Below are 15,509 nucleotides of genomic sequence, written 5' to 3'. Positions count from 1 at the left end.
TATTTTTAAAATTTTTACACCCTGTAACTCCGAAAGGATGCGTTAGCTGACATAAGTTCCCTATATCGATAAGCATAATTTGACCGAAGGAATTTCCCCTATATCGTTGGCAGTTGAATTTAAGGACATCCTCTATACAATAATAGTAATAAATGAAAAATAAATAAAAATTTCGATCATCCGAACTTTTAATTAACTGAAGCACTTCTGAAAACATTAATTCGGATTATCGACGCTCTACTGTATAATATTAAATCTAATAAAAAAATACTTACTAAACCATGGACTAATGTCGTAGCTATTGGCTAGGGGGTCCTCAATAGATTTTGCCTGAAATGGAAAAAAACACATTATAATCAATTTTGTAAAAAACTTGCTAAAACACTAAAAAATTTCAAAGATTAAACACTATCCAACAAATGTATTTAGTCATCAATAATATATATTTGAAAATTCATTTGTCCCTCAAACGGAACATCCGTCTTTGCCAGACTGATATATTTTACAGAATTCCCTAGGGAGCGGGTAAAGGAGTAGGGTTTCGTAAGTGCCTCAGTCAATCCTATTCTTCACCGATACCGGATGTTCACAACCTTTACCCCTACCCTAAGAAGGTTTTCTTGTATTTGACTGATAGTCAAATAGCTTTATTTCATTATAATTTTTCCATTTGAATGGTAGTAATTACAAATGTTAAATATTTATTAATTACATTTTTGTGGTATTTGGTATTTTTTATTGTACTATATTCTATATGCTTGATTGATACCTATGGGCAAAAGGCAAAGGCAGCCCAAGAAACAAAATTGAAGAAGATATTAGAATCCTAGAAATAATAGAATGGAAAGCAAAAGGTAAAAACAGAAAAGAATGGAGAAAGCTGACAAACGAAGTCAGGACCAACGAAAAAACTGTAACAAAAAGAGCGAGGGGAGTAATCCACCCCAATAAACGGATTTGTAAGCGCCCTAAGCGCTAGCCATAATCCAATAGATTGAACGGCATAATGATGATGATGAACTGTATTATGTGCTAATTAACAAAAAAAGTGAAATGGGGTAAATAAATGCCTTAAAATATAGATTAAGTTCACAAAGAAGAAACACAAATCCCATTATCTGTCTCTGAGACGGATGTTCCTCATAATGCAAAAAAAATCTTGTTCCGCCTGAAGGGTTAATTTGGTTCAGCGAATGGAAAACAAAGTCTAGACCAGATCACTGTAATTTTCTTATTATTTTCTATTAATCTTTCAATATTTTCATCTTTTAGTTCATAATCTCTTTCTTTATTAGTTTTGTGTGTTACAGTTCCATTGTCTATTGTTTGGTCCTAGAATTATTCTCATAATTTCAAAATCAATTTTCCTTTGTTTGTTATTGTGCGTGTTTTCATTTCGAAGTTGATAACTCAAAGTTTTATTTTTGTTTTCTCTTTGTCAATGTGTTACTTTAAAATATTGATCGACTTGGCCCGTAGAACAATCTGTTCCCCATTCATTCTTATCCATATTTTCCAATGTTCACTCTCAATAACTTCAGAGGGTGACAGCCTGTTCTTCTTTCGTTTTAAAGTAGTTTTCTGATGTACTGTCTTACTACCCTAAATACATACATTTTTTCATTCCTTCATTTATACACAAACGTGCTTGTCTGTCTGGTCTATCTATATTTTTAAATAATTGTTGTATTTGCCATCAACATAACATCATATGCTTTTGCTATAACTTGTGAATAATTCACTACTACATTTTTCTGGTGTAAATTTGCCCTTTTTGGTATGCTTTCCATTATTATTAAATAAAAAAGAAGGCAAAAAGTCTCCCTGTTTAATTTAATTGTTGATTTCAAGTCATTGGGCTATTATATTATATATATTATCTTGGATTTGTTAGAATAAAAACTATTATTCTTACATTTGGCTTGTCCTCATGAAAAACGTTGTTGTTAAAATGAGGAGATAATGGAGAAAATATGGTAAATTCTCCACTAGCAATTGGATTGACATGACCATGGTCTAAATTTGGTATGGACGATGCAGTAACAGGACTATCTCGGAATTGCTGGAAAATAAACAATATCAATTACATATACATACTTTTTATTTACAACAAATTATGGTGTTATCGGTTATCATCATACGAGGTGTGATAAAAAATTAAAAAGATAAATCTTGTTCGATATTTCAAGAAAATAAAAATGAATAAAAAACCAAAAATATAAAATTGTGTGTGTTCAAATTATGTGTACTACCTTCTCCGGATCTTCTGTCTAAGCAGCATGAAAAACAATGAGAATATTATTATCAATTGTTAATTAGTATAATAAATATACAGGCATCAGTGGCACTTTTTATAATGACTAAAATAGATGTAACATGAATTTATTTTATAAAATTCATAACCAAATTATGAGTTTCCATTACACATTCATAATTGTAAAGGATTAAGCAGACATTTGGCGCTCTGGCGCAGATTTAGTTTTCTAGATACGACAAAGGTAGTAGAGAAACGCTCAAATAGTTAATATCAAAATAAATTGAATTTAAAAAGTATCTATCTACCTTTGAGTACTTCTACAGGGAAAATGAGATTGAGATAAACTGGCCTTTTTGGAAGGGTGGCAGTGAAGAGACTTCTTTTAAGATGTCAAAATAAAATTAAAAGGTTGCAGTGGGCTAGAGAACATAAAAATTGGACGCATGAAGAGCGGGAGAGAATTTTATGCAGTTATGAGTCAAAGATTGAGGTTTTTGGGTGTAAGACAAGAATGTTTGTGCGCAGGTCAAAAGAACTGGCGGTTTAAGGTGTTTTGGAGGAAAGGTGACTGGAGATCTGGTAAAAATTTAAGGGATTTTGTTGTCTTCCGCCGTGACAATGAAACATTTCTCGAAGCTGTAAAAAGAGTATTTGAAAGAATTGGAAAGGAAAAATGTACTGAAAGTAATGATATGACCGTCCCAGTCGCCCGACCTCAACCCGATTGTGTTGTGGTGGGACAAATTGAACAAGGAAGTCAGAGAACAGTGTCCTACTTCCACTTCACGTATTTGGAATATTCTGAAAAGCTGATGGAACCAATTATGCAACGATTATTTATCAACATTGTCACAGAGAATGCTAAAATTGTATACCGAAAGAATAAAAGCAAAAGGAGGGAGGTTACATTAAAAATTTAAATATGTACCAATTACAGACTGTAGTTTTATTATTACTAAATTCTTATCTACATATGTTCAAAAAAGATCGAATAGTTTTTATTTTTTTGTGTATTACACAAACTATAGGGTGTGCAAAGGATTTGGACTTGTAGTGTACATCTCAAATTATCACTAGTCTTTTTATAAGTACATAAATTAGTAAACTGACAAATGTATACTATAAAATCTAAAAGAAATTTTAACGATTCACGCTATACCTAAACTAAACTCAGGAGACGTGTTAACTAACAATGTTGTTAGGTAATAAAGAAAATCTTTACCTTGTATGTTTTTTTACACTACAGCAAAATGGAAAATTTGACTAATTGATATGTGGACCAGTTCAACAAAAAATTTCAAATTTTTCACATTTATTGTTATGGGTCTTACAAATAATCATTCTTCAATTGGTACATTTAATAATATTATAAAATATGTGATAAATACTACAATTTAAGATATTTAAGTACAGTCATTCAACGATTTCAATTTTTCAGTTAATAGAATAATGAAACATCAATCACTAGTGAATAAAAGGTATTTCATCCTTTAGAAAGTGTGTAATGAATGTTTTGTAGTACAGTGGTAGACAAATTTCATGACATCATTTAATCGTTTTTTAAGATTCATATCAGTATTCACGCTAACGACAAAAACATTATTTCATTGTTTCGTTCACAAGAACTTCAACTGCTACTAGAATTAACCTTTTGCGAGAAATTTCATCACAATTAGCTGGGAAGTCTCCTCCTGAATCATTTCCGTTGTTTTTAATTTATTTGATAAGCAAATATTAGTTTAAATAACTGAGTCATTACATAAGTTCTATCCACCGATCCTTTTTTAAAATGGCACTCAACTTACTGTATTCCAATGTATGTTTATTTTGTGCAATGCCTCTAGATACTTTTTAGCTAAAGAGGAATTTTTTTCTGGTAACAGCTGCTATCAGTGAAATGCCAGTAATTTTCAATGACATCAGATGAAATTGTAGCAAATCTGATTTTAGATCAGCAAAACAGTGAATGATTCTTGTTTCCGATACAAACAATTATAGGTTTTGAATAAATTAATTAGTCTTTTTTATTACCTATTGTGGTCGCCTTGAGTAATTTTCATTTCATTTAGCAAATGAGAATGAAATCATTCAGTTATGCAACTAGTTGATTCAAATTTTTATATATGTTCATAACGCATTTATATTAAATTTTATTTGTAAAAATTAAGCACACTTTTTTCGAATTTTACTTCTTAATGTCCTTAGAAGGATCCAATAGTTAATTATGAACTTTAACTTCAATAATTGTGATTACTTTTGTAGAAGAATAAGGCAAAGGATATTTAACATTAATATTAATCCAATTTGGCTCCTAGGTAAAGTCGTCTATATGTGAAAAGGTCTTAAAACCGCAAATTTAAAAATAAATGTATGTATCTTTATCAATCAAAAATATTATTCCAAAAAATATCCATTCAATTTTTATAATTGTGAGCTTTAGCTTTTGGATTACGAAATGATAATTAAAATTTTTGTATAATAGACCAGGGTAGAAGCTTTTAAAAATGATAACAACTGAAACAAAATAATAGTAGGATGAAAACCAAAAAGGAGGAGAATATAATTAAAATGGGAGGAAACATAAGTTACGGGAGATTTGACTTCTTAGGTCGTGGAGAACTAGAGTGTCGCCATTCCATCGATTGTTGCTTTGTTGTAACAATTCGGTTTAAGAAGTCTACATCGTTTCCAAATCGAGCACAGATCAAACGCGATGCTTCTACCCTTGCACGGTCAACAACTCTGGTGGTTTCCTTTTTTGACGTCAAACTTTATACTGACACTTCTAATAAATTATTGTTCGTTGCTATGGTAACGCAATATTTTGTTTATGCATGGAACTGGTCTAGGCTAACTAGATATCAATACATCCTCGTAAAAAATACTTACATCACAATTTCTGGTTCATTGTTTTCTAATTAGGTGAACTTTATAATAGTTTAGTGGTTTTTCTTTATTTTTGCGGTCTTCGGTTCAGAATCGTGAAATATGTACAAAAACACATGTTCAAACATTTTTTTAACCACTTTACCTTCAATTTTTGGTAGTAAAATTTTGTAGCCTATCATAATGTCATTATATGTCTCCTCTATTGACATATTTTCGCAAAAATTCAGTTCATTTTGTAAAAAAAATATACGTGGGTCTTGGTCTATATATCTATTGTAATATGAATATATAAATAAATAAAAATCACAAAAGAGCAAAACAAGGAATTCCGGCTCGATAGAGTACAAGAGTTTGAATACCTGGGAGTGAAGGTAACAAGTAAAGGGGACGAAATTAAAGAAATCGACAAAAGATTGGCCAGAGGCAATAAAACAGTTGAAGCTCTAGTAAAACTATTAAGGTCCAAAAATATCTCAAGTGTAAGGAAGCTAAGAATTTACATGAAAGTTATACAACCTATGGTGTTATATGGTAGTGAATGCTGGGTCATAAATAAGAAAGAGGAAAACATGCTAAGTGCATGCGAAAGAGGAGTGTTAAGAAAAATTTTTAGAGGAATAAGAGTGGAACAAGATGAATGAAGAAGAAGAATGAATGAAGAGATTAAAAGGTTATATGGTCAGACAGAGATCGGTTATATAGTAATGGCAAAAAGACTGCATTGGTTGGGGCATATAGCCAGAATGGAAGAAAACAGGTCAGTAAAAAAAGCCTTAACAAGTGGATAAGGCGCAAAAAGAATAAGAGGGCGTCCACATAGAAAATGACTAGATGTGTGTAAGGAAGACTTACTTAATGATTTTATTGGTTCTAATGCTGTTCCTTGTGGTATACATTTTCAAAAGTACTAAATGTTTCTTTAATCTCAATTTTTTGTTTCTTATTTGTTATATTGGTCTCAAACGCATGAGACACATGTACTTTCTCGCCATTTTATTTAAAAAATACAGTTATACATTTATTATGATTATGTATTACACCATCAACTTCATCAACTAATATTCATTCATTCATAGCAAAACTTCAATTTAGACTGTTAATTAATTGATACTGATTATTAGGGAGTCAATTATTAGTTTTGAAAAAATCTATCAGCCTTTCTTTTACACATTCCTCAAATACTTTTAATGCATTACTAATTAAACTAAAAACTATGGTTAATGAATTGTTATTTTAGTGTTTTTGTTTAGTGTCTATAAATTACTTCTGTTTATTGAGTCAAATGCCAGCTCAAAATCAATGAAGAGCATCACTAGGTCTATTTGATGCTCATGTGCTTCTTCCATTATCTGTTTTATTTTATGTACTGCTACTGTTGTTGACCTACTCCATATGAAGCCGCATTGATATGGACCCATTATTTCTTGAGTGCTATTAGCTACTCGTTTTTGGATTATTGTTGATAGAATCTTATATGAAACATTATAGTTACTGAACTGGTGTTGATCACCTCTCTTGTGTATAGTGATAACTTGTCCTATTTCCCATTCTATTGGCATCCTTCCCTCAAACCATTTTTTCCTAATTAGTTAGTATATTCTTTCTTGAAGTTTGGTTCCTTCTCACTATATCAATTCTTTGCTTGTTTTATCTTTACACTTTTCCATTTCTCATTTTATTTATGATTCCCTCAACTTCTTCTGATAAAATTCCTTGATCATTCTCCTCCTGTTCCTCGTTCTCTTCTGTGCTTGGTTCAGTTAGCAAGTCCATAAAGTAATCTACCCATATTTGTTTATATTGCTGGTTTTCTTCTGTCAGCCTGCTTTCTTTTTCCTCTATTTCTTTGGCATTACCTTTTTATGTTTTATTAGATTCATTTACTTTCTTGTAGAAATTCTTTATTTCTATTTGAATTTCCTTTTCTATTTCTCTAACAATATTATCCATCCACTCACTTTACTATCCCTTATCAGCTTATTACTCTTCTTTCTAATCATTTCATATTATTTTCTTTCTTCAATTCTTCAATTTTATCCTTCTTAGTCTTGATCTGACTTTCATTTCTACTACACTTATACAGCTTTCATTGAACCATTTTTTTTCTTGCACGTCTTTGTTCCATCCCAATGATTGTTGGCTGTAGTTTGCAAACTCTTTTTTATATTATTCCATTCCTCCTTGATAGTTTCCCCTTCATCTTCATTTTTTGATAGTAAATTCTCTATATGTGCGACATATTCTTTCTGAGTGTTTTCATTATGTAGCTTGTTCAAATTCCAATTATGATTTGTACAGGTTATTATTTTCGCCATAACCATGAAGTGTTCAGAGTCCACACATGCTTCTTGATGCGATCTGACATATCTTACTGATAATGAAATACCTGATATTTAAATTTAGCTAATTGTGTACTAAGTAAAGAAACAGTTTTAAAATGGCCTGATTCAATCAATACTTATTAGAATTTTGTAATTGTAGAGTACAGTTAGTACATACGGTTTGAATGTGAATATAATGAATATTTAATGGTATAAATTAGATATTGCACTATAGTTGTGACTCGAATTCATGTTTCTTGACTTTGAAAAATTATTAACAATAAAATTAATTTGGAATTAAAATTCGGTAGTAGTAGCAAAGTTGAAAAAACTATCATTATTTACTCATAAATATGTCTCATAATTCTTGATATATCTAATTTCTCCATAATATAACTTATGTCGTTTCTGTTCCAAACTGTTTAAATGATAGTTTTATAATTGATATAAAAAGCAAGTTATAGTTTAAAATAAAATAATTGACCACAAGTCACAGAGTGATTTGAAAATAGTAAGTAAAGGTATGTATTTTTACCTGAAAACGTTTTCTTCTTTGGCAACATAAACAGGCTACTATAAATACCAAAAAACATACTGTGAATAATAGGGAAATGACCCCTGCAACAAATTTGGCATTTGATTCTGAAATAAAAAAAAAAAGTTAAATCAAAAGCATTGTATTATTTAACCTGTATTAAATAAAGACAAAATATCCAAGCATAACCTATAATAATTTGTATTTCACTTATAACACTTTAAGAGAAAGAAATTCTCATTTCAATAGTATAGAACAATTAGGTCAAGATAGAGCGTCATTTGGTATAATTGGCAAACTAAACCTGTGCCAATACGTATACCAAAAATAATATTAAAAATAGTGACAATTGTGATAAACGAATTCATGTGAAAATAATAAATTTACAGTTGAAAATACAAATTAATAATTTATGTGGAATTTCTATATTTTAATTGGTTCCTCATTGACAGCTAGAGTTGAGAGAAATAGAAGTACACTTGTATTTTTACGAGACATTTAACTGTTTATACATTTATAAAATCTTGAAACAAATAGTTGTACATACTTATGACTATCAATTAATGTACTTTTACTCAATACAAAACTTCTCTCTAGATCCGCCTTATTTTTCACCTATTGAACAGTTTGGAGTTAGTATGATTGGTATAAAACTAGATTCACTACCAAATCCCAAAGTTACATGAAGTTGCAATTGATCATCATAGCAATTCTGGATTGGAACATCAATAAATCACTTTCTATGTTTTCTAGATTTTGGTTGTTTTTTTGTTTTCAACGTCCCGTTATATTAAAATTTTTGTTTTAATAAATTGTTTTTTGTAGGACAACAGGTTTGTTTTTGTCATTGAGTATATAAGGAGAACAACAAGGCATACCATGATGAGTTAAGTTAACATGTATATTGGCTACTACTCGTAATATTTTTGGAAAATTTGTATAGGAGAGATTTCTGAGAGGTTTATTTCAACTGCAAGCAAGATTTAATTCAAGTATTTATGAAATAGTTGCATCTGTGAAAATTACGACATAGGTAACTGAAAATATTATAACTGAAACAAGCTCCTATAAAAACTGCTATTAATAAATTTTTAAAAAATACAATAAGAGTACAAATTTCAAAGAAAAAAATGTATTTGAAGTAATTCTATTTATTACAAATCAATAAACAGTTCTCCTCATGACTTTCCTACCATATTATAACTTGTATACAGTTTTAACTTCTTACTTAATGTGATTTATTAAATCCAAAGTTCCTTCATACATTCCTGATATATTTAAATAATTAATACACATGTATAATATAAAATAACAATATTGTAAAATAGATGGAAGACTTTGATTCATTGCCATTGATGCAATAGTATCAATTAAGTTTATTTCTCTCTCTCTCACCACCAATATATATTGACATAGCTCATCATGGTATACCCCATACAATTCACCAATTTACAATATATGGGAGAAAAATATAATTTTCACTTCGTTTAGGTGATAATTAACATATATTTCTTGTCTCCATCTTATTAAATGATTAAAACTTTTCTTACTAGCAAATTTAATATACCAACATGACCTTCAATAAGAAATCAAGAAAATGTGGGTGTAGATTTCTATGTAACAAAACTATTGATCATTCCTATTTTCAATATTACATCACATTAGATGAAAAACACTTTATGGGTAAGAAGCATCTTACTTCATTCATCTGTGACAAATATTTCTAGAAACCAGCAACTACTCTATTGCTAATCATCTATAAAACTTCTTGAAAACTAGTTTTTTAGGTTCATACTGTAAATTTGATTACATTTCATTCATTAGATAATCTAACACTGTTAGAAACTGAATGCAATTAATTTTTTGTTATCACATAACTTTAGCAGTTCATGCAACATTAATTAAAGGAAATACTGGATTGAATGAATTTTGATACAATTACATACAGTATTTATTATGTTTAGAGATAATTTTAAATCATAGGTAAATAAACTTAGTGGAACATGAAATTACAATAAGAATAATATATTCCATCAAAATTATGTCATCATTAAAAATAAAAGGCAGTTCTGTTCATGAATCAATGTTTTATGTGGTAATATTGAATTCACAAATAGGAACAAAAATGGTAGGCATTTAATCCTATAAGTATTCCTAATTAATTCCTGTTGAGAATACAAGTTTAATTGGTGAAATTAATTGATGTAATTAATGTCACAGATTAGGCCACATTAATAAAGGAGATTATTACAATTCATGTATATAATTAAATAATAACTTATGTTAAAAATATTTAATCTGTTAATTTCGTTGTTTTTTAATTTATTATTCCAATCGCGCAAAATAAAATTATAAAAAACCACAATCCAAATTTTAAGTTTAAAATTTCTATTTTTCACAAAAAACATTAATTCAAATATTATATATTTGGAAAGAAAATACAATACATGATTATTTAACGAATACGAAAGCTTCAGACGAAATTTCATTTTTTATAAATAAAAAGTGAAGGAAAACAGGTTGTAAACATATTTGCAATAACGCCTTTGAAAGGTGATGCGAGCTGAACAACTTAATGTATATGAGACATCAGCCTACGACCCATTATCCTTTATCAATTACTAAACAATATGACTCACCTATTTCCGTATCAATTTGATTGACTGGATTCCCGTTACATAACTGAAAAAATGACAAACACAAATAAAATCTGAACCATTTAAAAAGTATGCCCATCATTCATAAAATTCAGTTTCTGTTCACTAACGTTAGATAAAGTTTATTGATCGTATACAACTTTTTTCTTGAACATTATTTGCCACATTGTAATTTCCACAGTGAAAAAAACTACCACTGTTATTTAGCTAATAACGATTACAAAATTTATCACAAAATAATAGAATTTTAAGAATATAGCAATTTTCGATGAATATGCAAATGGTTTTTTGACAGTTGTAAAGAAACCTTTAATATTTTTGCAGCATTTTCGTTTAGCCAAGTAGTAATGGTGACATCTTCTTTTAATACATACAAATATATACCGTTATCTCTTACACGACTTAGACGGTGTATTACCAACTAATAAAAGCTGTTAATGTGAGTCTACACGTAGTCTGTTAGATGATATCCAAGAGAACAAGACCTATTTGTAGTATTGTACATGGAATGTTGTCAATAATAATTGCTAATATTCATTTTAATTAGAATATCCGATAGTGTTTTAGCTAGAATTTAATGAAGATAAACGGTCCTTTTCATATTGAGTATTTTATTTTATCACTCTCAATCTATTAACTTTTTAGTAATTTCTTCAGATGTGTTATTTCTCTGAATTTTAAAATAGATTCTATAGTTCAAGATTTCTAATTTACATAGACAAAAAGAAGAAATCGATAAAAAAGAAGTAGAGTTTATTTGTAGTTATGAAAACATGTTGGTTTATTTTGAACTTTGTTAGATTATACTTCTTTAACTAAAATGGCAAAACTAGGTGCATTTTTTAGTTTATGTCCAATTATAGATGCCAAAAGTATATATGTCTCAGAAGATAATGAAGAAGGGATTATTATTGTATCATTAGGTAGAAACAGTGTTAGCAGATATCGAGTAAGTGTTATTTGTTTTTTTCTCTTGATTTTACGTACTTTTGTCTTTTAGGTATCGGATCAAAAACAAATAACATTTTGGAGATCAAAGGAAAAATTCAGTTCGCCAGTTATATACCACAAAGAAAAAGCTAAATATGTTGCCGTATTCAATGGAACTCATGTGAAGTTTTGGGATGTGAACGAGGATAATTTGGATAAGTTAAAAAAATACAAAGTTAGTTTTTCCTGGCAAATGCAAAGTAATTATTTTCCTAAATCAAATGAATTTTTTAGTTCTCAAAACAAATACACACATTGTTGAAGTCAAATGATAATTGCTTCATACTATTTCAAAATGGCTCAATTCATAAGCTCGATCAGGCTGTGGAAGATAGGAAATCTTTACTCACAAATGAAATAGAAATAAACCAGATCGACCATGTTCTATGCCAAGAAGTGAATAATTTTATCTATGTTAGTCTCGTTAGTGGAAATATTTTTTATTGGACTAAATATGAAGAAAATTATAAATATGAGAGGATTAAACTGGAGAGAGGTGATTTAATTGTAAAAGGATTTACCTATCATGTTATAGGAGATATTGTTTATATATTAACTATATGTGAGTATCTAATAATTTTTGGGCATAGGTTTGTGTCTGTGAATACCGTATGCCACTGTATAGCTCCCACAATATGTTTACCATTTACAATCATAGGAGTGGTAAGATGTGTTTTACCGTTATGCTCATATGCCACTGTATATGTACCACAATATGTTTACCCTTTATACTCATATGTCGCCATAGGAGTGGCAAGATGTTTTTCATATAGTTCTTGTGAAACAAAACAAAATTATATCAATAAGTTTTGCATATGATTTATGACGAGTTATTTAAGATTAAAATTATTTCCTGGCAAAATAAAAAAATATGACAAATTTATTATCTATCTACAGAAATAAGCTTCTTGCATTTAATAATTACTGTTTTTGATATTTATGAGTCCAAGAGTTGATAGTTATGCTTCGGAAGGGAATACCACATTTTATACTTATTTCCTTGTGCCATTCGTAATCAAATCTTTTCTGTTAAGTTCTTTAAACCATTACAAATATTCCTATCTTGAAAACAAGTTAGAATCTTTTCAAAATTATATCTTGCAAATGTTGCTATAATGAAACTTTTTGTGCAATAATCATATTAAGTTGAAATTCCTGATGATCATCACACTATAATTGTGATTGTGAATGTAGTGCTAGTTTGATCGGTAAAATAATTGTTTTGTGAATTTTTAGGGTCTGATGGCAGCATATATTCTCGACTATTGGATGAGTCCAGCTTTGAAGAAGACAACATGGGAGAACTATTCACTGTTATTGATTGCATATCCCCAAAACATTTTATTGCAATGAAATCTTTGGATGAGAATTACATTGCATTGTTTGGCGCCAATAGTAATGAAGAAGGTGCTGTACTAGCGATATACAACGTTCAATTTAAAGTTACCCAATCGAGACAAACTTTTAAACTGTTTTCAGCAAATAGTAAAATTTGGAAACATGAAAATAATCTATTTGTTCCTGTTGGACAAAATTTAGCTGTTATACCATTTCATTTAGAAACTGAACAATTAGCAGCTCTGGTTGGAAGTCACAAAGAATCACAAAGTAATCTCGATCCTGATATTAAGATAATACATGAGTTTGAAGTAGCTTCTTGGGATAAAAGAGTATTCAAAACACACCTTCCGGAAAATTTGAAAAATACATTGGAACAGTTTGTGAAGCAAGGGTATTCTGAACATGCCATATTGGAAGAACTACTACCTGAAGTTTTCAAACAAGAAGATACGAACTTATTGTTTCTGATAATGCGGAACTTTGTTGATGTACCAGAAAAATTCTTAGTCTCTATTTTAGATTTTGTTCTAGATATTTCCAAAAAAGACAAACTTCTTAAAACTGCATTAGTCAGACCTTTCAGTGAAGTACTGATACTTCCATATTTACGATCAAATATTTCTACTACTAAAATTTTGTCCCTGTTGAAATTTATTCAATGTCTATGGGCGAACGACAAGCAGTTGCCAGGTTTAAGTTGTGTGGAAACTCACGCAAAATTTTTGGAATGGGTTACAGTTTTAATAGATTCCAATTACCAAAAAATAGTCTTGTCCAATGATAAAATATTCCTTGAAACGCTCAATGAAATAAATAAGTTAGTGAAGGATTATTTAGATGCTTTAGAAGATTTGAAATCACTCGAGCCATTGTTAATTAGTTTTAAGAATAAGAAAATTACAAATAGGTGTACGAGTATCACTAATTTGAGGTATACTGTTGAACAAATAAGTTTATACTGATTTTCTCAATAAACAATGCCAGAAGTCACAAGTTTATACTTTAATATACAATGAAAAAATTACCACATCTATCCACTTCCTCTTTCTATAACGTGCTGTATTTTCGAACTATTAAAAATATTCCAGAATAATTGATAACTGTGTAATCATATATGCAAAGGACCTAATGCAGAATAAGAAGAAAACCTCTCTAGCTTCGTTATATATATTTTTTCAAACTTTAATTCTTTTTCAACATTTAATTATGAATACTCACTAAAGCGAATGCATCAGTTTTTTGTCAGGCACTTTCATAATGAAATTATAATATAAAAGCGCCTGATAAAAAGATCAACAAATCTCATATATACAATAAATACAGTTATAGAGTAACTCCGCGATTTATGTTAAAACTCGTAAATTTCGATGTACAGCATGTACCTACCTACTTATATAAATAATAAACATACCCATATATAAAGCACTTTTCAATAAGAAAATTATGTATTGTTTCCAGCCTTCAATAAAATTATCAATTGAATACAATTTAATCCTATTTACAAGATGCGCTTGCGAAGTAATAATTCTAACGGATGTTACCTTATACCCATTGCAAGATTGCTTGCTTGAGTCCGGCTTAAAGATGCTGGACGAGGATTATCCTATGTGACCCCTTTAGGTTAAGATTTAAGTATTTCCTCTTTTCTTTGTTTCGGAAATTTCTCAAAAACAAAAGTTTCAGGATTAGTAGGTAGTGGAATATAACAATTTTTAGCTTAGCTAACCACTTTGGAGTACGATTATTTGTTTGGATTCTCAATAATGAAAAATTTAATACTTTTATCTCATATAAAACCCTAATTTAAAAAAATGCAAATACTTCACTTTTTCAAGATTTTTCTTGAAAAGTTTCTTTACATAGTTTGAACAAAAATGGGTAAATCCAGTAGATGATTGTTTCCCAACCTTTTTTTCCTCGCGAACCTAAAGAAAGGTCCAAAAAAATTTGACAAACCCCCTATGTAGACTTTAATGACAGGTAAAAAAAAGCAATAAAATTTGATCGAATATATATTTTTTATGTTGCAGAATAATTGATTATATTAACCATGAAACATTTAGATAGAACATTATCAAGACTAAAATGTTATAAAAGTTGTAAAAAAGATAAATTTAACAAACTAGTTTACATTTGGAAAAACTCTTAATAGGATATTTGTGGCTTTTTGATAGAACACAGCAATTCAAAGTTAGGCTTAATATGTGACAATTTCAGATCAGGCTCTGCATTTAACCTGTTTCTGTATTTTTCTTTCAGCTAAGTATATAATGAAAGTCCTTTATTGCATAGATATGTCGTGCAAAATGGTAATAGAACTTCAAGGGATATTAATTTTGTATTCTGAGCCAGAAGTCAATTAAAGATTGATCTTCAAAAATTTCTTCTATAGAACTGTCACAAGATAACTGAATGAGTTTTTTTTTCTTCCAGTATATTTAGAGAGATTTTTGAACTTACCTTGACATGGATCAAGTATCCAGTTGTTTGAGATGGATATATTGCATCTGTTGGGGAAA

General features: G+C 29.4%; 2 protein-coding genes across 3 annotated transcripts in view; one reads left to right on the top strand and one right to left on the bottom strand.

Moving 5' to 3' along the window:
• LOC130901254 (uncharacterized) overlaps positions 1 to 11,010 on the bottom strand; it is a 38,539-nt gene extending 27,529 nt beyond the window's left edge. The window contains exons 1-4 of one of the 2 annotated variants that reach the window (XM_057812473.1): positions 10,642 to 11,010; positions 8,003 to 8,109; positions 1,916 to 2,062; positions 276 to 330 (exon numbers count right to left, since the gene is read on the bottom strand). In XM_057812473.1, coding sequence (XP_057668456.1) covers positions 276 to 330; positions 1,916 to 2,062; positions 8,003 to 8,109; positions 10,642 to 10,741 — 409 coding nt within the window. In that variant the 5' untranslated portion in view covers positions 10,742 to 11,010. The remainder of the gene's footprint in view (positions 1 to 275; positions 331 to 1,915; positions 2,063 to 8,002; positions 8,110 to 10,641) is intronic. The other variant, XM_057812474.1, reaches the window with a different exon arrangement.
• A 363-nt stretch (positions 11,011 to 11,373) lies between these two features.
• Positions 11,374 to 14,411, top strand: LOC130901741 (nucleolar protein 11). The gene is made up of 4 exons (XM_057813313.1): positions 11,374 to 11,608; positions 11,660 to 11,824; positions 11,884 to 12,211; positions 12,886 to 14,411. Exons 1-4 carry the CDS (start codon positions 11,480 to 11,482, stop codon positions 13,950 to 13,952), a joined length of 1,689 nt encoding a protein of 562 aa, XP_057669296.1. The 5' UTR covers positions 11,374 to 11,479; the 3' UTR covers positions 13,953 to 14,411.
• Positions 14,412 to 15,509: the final 1,098 nt, after the last annotated feature.

Source organism: Diorhabda carinulata, chromosome X (assembly GCF_026250575.1).
Source record: "Diorhabda carinulata isolate Delta chromosome X, icDioCari1.1, whole genome shotgun sequence".
In the NCBI taxonomy this organism is placed as follows: Eukaryota; Metazoa; Arthropoda; class Insecta; order Coleoptera; family Chrysomelidae; genus Diorhabda; species Diorhabda carinulata.
The sequence above is the reverse complement of the archived record's forward strand: the minus strand, read 5'-3'. Positions and strand labels throughout refer to the sequence as shown.

Excerpts from the sequence above, each read along its gene's own strand:
- LOC130901741 (XM_057813313.1), top strand. The coding sequence starts at position 11,480 with ATGGCAAAACTAGGTGCATTTTTTAGTTTATGTCCAATTATAGATGCC. Across the intron at positions 11,609-11,659 it reads ACAGTGTTAGCAGATATCGA|GTATCGGATCAAAAACAAAT; the intron begins GTAAGTGTTATT and ends TTTGTCTTTTAG. Across the intron at positions 11,825-11,883 it reads ATAAGTTAAAAAAATACAAA|TTCTCAAAACAAATACACAC; the intron begins GTTAGTTTTTCC and ends TGAATTTTTTAG.